General features: G+C 47.5%; 1 protein-coding gene across 1 annotated transcript; it reads right to left on the bottom strand.

The window, feature by feature from the left end:
* Window positions 1-468: 468 nt before the first annotated feature.
* LOC115245812 lies at window positions 469-3,531 on the bottom strand. The gene is made up of 2 exons (XM_029824295.1): window positions 1,549-3,531; window positions 469-1,158 (listed from the first exon to the last, which is right to left on the bottom strand). Exons 1-2 carry the CDS (start codon window positions 3,529-3,531, stop codon window positions 469-471), a joined length of 2,673 nt encoding a protein of 890 aa, XP_029680155.1.
* Window positions 3,532-5,564: the final 2,033 nt, after the last annotated feature.

Here is a 5,564-nt window from a genome sequence, read left to right as displayed (position 1 = left end):
GGGATAGCGCACACTTCACGCGCGTATGATTCTTAAATTTGATGCTGTTAATTTCCGGGAGATGACAATGACCGTTTGAGACAACCGTATTAGAGTTCACTTGAGCAGAGCCACGAGAATCTAAACCGAATATTCAGAGAGCGAAAACTGTTCTAAAGGCAACGTGCGTCACGATAGACCGGTACTCACAGAATGATCGAGGATTTCCGTAAGGGTCGATATCGACGCAGGAGCGCGGATAAGGTCCTGAGAGCGTGCTTTTGATTGGGTGATAACATTGCGCGAGACTAGTTAGATTGATAGGACAGGCTGCGGGATTGGGTCACGGCCGCGTACAAGAGGAAAAAGGAAGAGAGAGAGAATGCTAGAGAGAAGGACTAGAGTAAGTGAGATGCCGGTGCAAAGATTGAGAAAAGGGAGCGATATTTCCTGAACATTCCGCCCGCCTTCTACAACAGCGTTGAAGAATTATGATCTTGATGATGGTGAGGCCGGATCAGTAGTTGATTGCCTTGTGAGTGAGGGTTGATCTGGTGTCATCGGAAGCACTGCTAACTTGGTGATAGGCCGCTTGAGTTCTGTGGTGGCCGTCTTGAGGGTGACCACTCTGCATAGACCGTCCGAACCAAGATGAAGTTGTGTGACCCGAGCAAGAGGCCATTTTGATGGAGGGAATCTCTCATCCGTGAGAAGTACAAGAGAGCCGACCTTGATTTGCGTGGAGGGATGATGCCATTTTGATATTGCGAGCTGACGTTGAAGACATTCAGCTGACCAACGCGACCAGAAGTGTTGGAGTTGCTGCTGAATGAGCTGCCACCGAGACAGCCTTGTGAGAGGCACTGAGGTGAGAGATGGCTCAGGAATTGTTGTTGGCGCTGCTCCGATGATGAAATGCCCGGGAGTGAGAGTTGCCAGGTCTTCCGGGTCATCTGACAGTGGGCACAATGGTCTAGAGTTGAGGACTGCCTCGATTTGGACCAGAAGAGTTGTAAGTTCTTCATAGGTTAGGGCAGTCTCGCCTATAGTCCGTCGTAGGTGATGCTTGACCGATTTGACTGCGGCCTCCCATTTACCGCCGAAGTGGGGGGCTGCCGGGGGATTAAAGACCCAAGTGGTGCCGTCATGAGTTAGTAGCTGAGCGAGTTCCGAGAATTCCTTTGATCCGGCGTTGAATAACCGCCTAAGAGATGTATCTGCCCCGAGAAAATTGGTTCCACAGTCGCTAAATAGAGTTTGGCAGATACCTCGCCGTCCCGTTAACCGCCGATATGCTGCGATGAACCCCTCTGTAGAGTAGTCTGTCACTGCCTCCAGATGAACCGCCGACGTTGAGAAGCAAACAAAGATGGCTAACCAGCCTTTGTGACACTTAGCCTCTCGTCCTCGTCAAGTTTTGAGAGTGAGAGGGCCGGCGTAATCAACCCCTGTGTTGAGGAAAGGACGAGATGGCGAAATGCGAGATGATGGCAGTTGACCCATGAGTTGCTGTGCCCTTACGCCACGTTGTCGAGCACACCGAACGCAGCGGAGAATGTGAGATCTTACTGGGGCTCGGCCACCAACGATCCAGTAAGCCTGGCGAAGATATGTCAAGGTTACCTGAGTTCCGCCGTGAAGAGTCCTTAGATGAGCGTCCGATATAATGAGTTGAGACAGATATGAATCCCGTGGCAAGATGGCTGGGTGCTTGCATTCAGGGTCCAATTGAGACTGTCTGAGTCGGCCTCCGACTCTGAGGATGCCCGAATGATCGATGAAGGCCGTAAACTTGGCGAGAGGATGAGACCTTGACAAGTGTGGTCCGCTTGAGATTATTGTCAGTTCAGATGAGAAGTAAGCCAATTGGACTGACCGAATCCAATATAGTCGTGAACTTTCGAGGTCTGCAGGTGTGAGGGGGGTGGCCAGAGAGGACTGTGGTATACCTTTGAGGATCGCGCAACACCGTTGACAGAGAGCAGTGATCCGAAGAAGCCGTATGAGTGATGAGTAACGATAGAGGAGTTCCCAGAGGTGGTGTTGCTTTGCCGTTGAGGAGGTGAGAAGAAGACCGGGCCGTTCCTCAAGAGTCGCCGCCGAATCCGGCTGAGATGCCATGCTTGGCCAATGTTGAGGAGGCTGTGCTAACCATGAGGGACCATTCCACCAAAGATGATGCCGAGAGAGTTGAGCGGAAGAGAGGCCGCGAGAAGCACAGTCGGCTGGGTTCTCCTTGCCGGGAATAAACCGCCAATGTCCTTGAGGTACGCGTTCTTGAATTGCCGCTACTCGATTACGAACAAAGTCTTTCCAGCGAGAGGGATGACTGTTTATCCAGGTGAGCGATACCGAAGAGTCCGTCCACAAGTAGATTGGTATCTCCGCGAGTTCTAGTGTTCGTTGAACATAGCTGATGAGACGAGAGAGTAGAACCGCTGCCGTGAGTTCCAGTCGGGGAATGGTGAGCCTTTTGAGAGGTGCGACCTTGGTTTTGGCGCACACTAGCGTGATGATTGGCTCCGTTGGATGAGAAATGACCTTGATATAAACCGCAGCCGCCATGGCGAGTTGCGAAGCATCCGAGAATCCATGAAGCTCGACCATGGTTGACGGCGTGAGAGACAGCCACCGAGGAATCGTGATGGAAGTCAGGTCAGACAGCTCTGAACGTAAGTGCGTCCACCGATGTCGAAGTTGCGGCGAGAGGCAGTCATCCCAGCCGACCTTTTCTAGCCACAGTTCCTGGATGAGCACCTTAGCTCTGATGATTACCGGAGATAGGAATCCCAGAGGATCAAATATTTGCGCTACTTCTGAGAGTATAGTCCGTTTGGTGATAACGGGCCGGTTGGAGGCCTTGCACGAGAAGACGAACTGATCAGAGTGAGGATGCCATGTGAGTCCCAAAATTTTGCCTTGAGCGTCATCAAACGAGTGCGGCGTCGCGGCGGTGATGTCCGTAGGAAGAGCCTGGAGTAGTTCAGGATGATTGCTCTGCCACTTCGCCAGAGGAAAGCCGCCCGCCTTGCAGAGGTTCACTAGTTGGTGAGCGATGGAAGTCAGCTCTGGGAGAGTATCGGCACCTCCACAGATGTCGTCAACATACCTGCCCTTGAGAAGAGGAGAGACCGCCAGGGGGTAGTTCCTACCTTCGTCTTCAACTAGTTGGAGGAGGACGCGAACAGCCGAGAAGGGAGCTGATCGGGTCGTGAGTTGGTACGGAATGATGTTGAGCTGATCATCTACCCAGAGGATCCGTTGGAGATCCCAATCGTCCGGATGAACTTGAATTTGGCGGAACATTTTGGTGATATCAGTGATAAAGATGTACCGGTGTCGTCGCACCCAGAGTAAGATATCTGAGATGTCTGCTTGGAGTTTTGCACCCGTGTGCAGAATATCGTTGAGAGAAGATCCCGTACTGGTGAGGCTGGATCCGTTAAACACCACTCGTAGTTTTGTGGTAATGCTGTCATCCTTGAGAACTCCATGGTGAGGGAGGTAGAACACCGGTGATGGCTCTGGAGAGGAAGGGGGGACCCTGACCATGTGCTGGAGCTCTTCGTACTCCAGAATGAATGATGAGTACAGATTATGATAGATAGAGTCCGTTGAGAGGCGCCGTAGTGTTCGCTGCAAGCAACGTTGGGCAGTTGACCGTGACTCCCCTATGGTCCTCTCGAGTGCTTGGGTCGAGTCGCTGGACGATGAGGTGGACCAAGAGATGGTCCCAGTGTTGAACAGGAGCTCCGAGAGACTCCAAGGCATTGAGCGCTTCCGTTGTCGTGTTGAGCTCCTTGGCCGACCGTTGTGAGATGGTCTTGGTGCGGAATAGTCGATCCACCTGAGCCGAAATGAGAAGTCGCTTATTTTCATACCGATTAACGAGAAGGTCCCAGGCTGACGCGAACGCGTCCTCAGAAACCGGCAAATTGGAGATTAGCTGAGCGGCTTCGCCCAAAAGACTAGTCCGGAGGTAGTGCATTTTCTCCACGTTTGACTGAAGTTGAGTGTCAAATATTTATTACTGTGGTCCATGTCTGAAGATATACCCCGTCCCTGTTGATTCCAGGAAGCACATAATCGAGAACATGTCTCTTTAAACTTTATTTCTTGGCTTCCCGGCTAGTCAACCGAGGATGGAGGGGAAATCAAACAGCTTCAAGGATGACACTTTTAGTTCCCTGGTATTGCTCCATAGCGTATTAATTGACAAGTTTATTTCGTTCCCGCTTAACATGTAAATTGCGATTTGCGTAAGTTTTCACTGTAATATTAGTAACCTATCTAAGATGAACAGGATACAACATTATTTAAAGTATTTATCGCGCCGATGAAGACCAAAAAAAGGGTCGAAACGTCCGTCTCATTGTAATTTGAGGAATGTTATTGTAATAAATTATTAGAAATATACGCGCACTAATTTCCGCGCTGACTCTAAATTGCCATTTATCCATATTATTATTTTAATTTATTTATAAAGAGTCTGTACTTTGATTATATTATGAAGTAAAGTATTCAAACAAGTGGAAATATGTAGCATACAATAGTTTATGTAATATTTTACCGTCACATATTATTTTATCTACTTTCAACATTTTATATATAATTTTGAAAGAATAAAGTACATAATAAAGTTTATATAATATGATATTTTGAATTACAACAAAATAATTATTATGTGCTGAGAGAAAAACACACAGCGTTGCTATGAAGAATGGTTCGTGTACTTATATACTTATCTCGAATCTTGGTAGTTCCTTCGTTACTCACCAGCGGCGCCACTCCACCTGTCTCTCAATCTCTTGCAGAGTTGGCGCTCTGTGAAGCACTGACACTTCATAGCGTCTTCACCAGGAAGCCACTTCCTGCAACGCTGTGTGTTTTTCTCTCAGCACATAATAATTATTTTGTTGTAATTCAAAATATCATATTATGTGCTTGTCTAAAAACATACAGCGTTGCTATGAAGACGTGTTTGGTATCTGCTGGTGACTAACGCAAAAAGCTATGTGAAAATAAACTTTTAAGTATTGGATTTAGAAACAAACAGAAACCCCTATGCAGTATGAAACAATTACTTATTAGTTAGGACACTTCTCCGAAATTTAAACGATTAAATACAATTAAACCTAATTCTAGTGAAAATTTAAAAAGACAAAAGTATCGCATTAAACCACAGCCTGAGAAACTAAACATTAATATTGAACACAAAATTCGACTTAAGATAGAAGTTTTGTTAAAAGGCTAAAGACTTTCTCTAAACATTTGTAAGTCCGGAACGCCTGACCTCTGGCTGAAAATTGGAAAACAATGATTCTGTTCTTCTTTCCTCCTGGCTTTTTCGAACTTCTCTACAGTAGAACCTTTTAAAGGTGTTATAACTTCTCCAATTTCCTCTTGCCAGTATGTCCTGAGTGGAATGATTCTCTAACCAACCAGAAGCTACCGCTGATCTACAACTGCCTGGGGAGGCCTCAACTCCTGCATCTTTCAGCACAGATCTTATCCAACCGCCTATTACGGTCTTGGAAGCTGGACGAGCCTCGCCCGTTACTGTGATAAAGAGATGATGCAACTCT

The sequence above is a fragment of the Formica exsecta genome, unplaced genomic scaffold (genome assembly GCF_003651465.1).
Source record: "Formica exsecta isolate Colony F162 unplaced genomic scaffold, ASM365146v1 scaffold132, whole genome shotgun sequence".
Taxonomy (NCBI): Eukaryota; Metazoa; Arthropoda; class Insecta; order Hymenoptera; family Formicidae; genus Formica; species Formica exsecta.
Note: the sequence above shows the minus strand (reverse complement) of the source record. Positions and strands in the feature narration are given on the sequence as shown.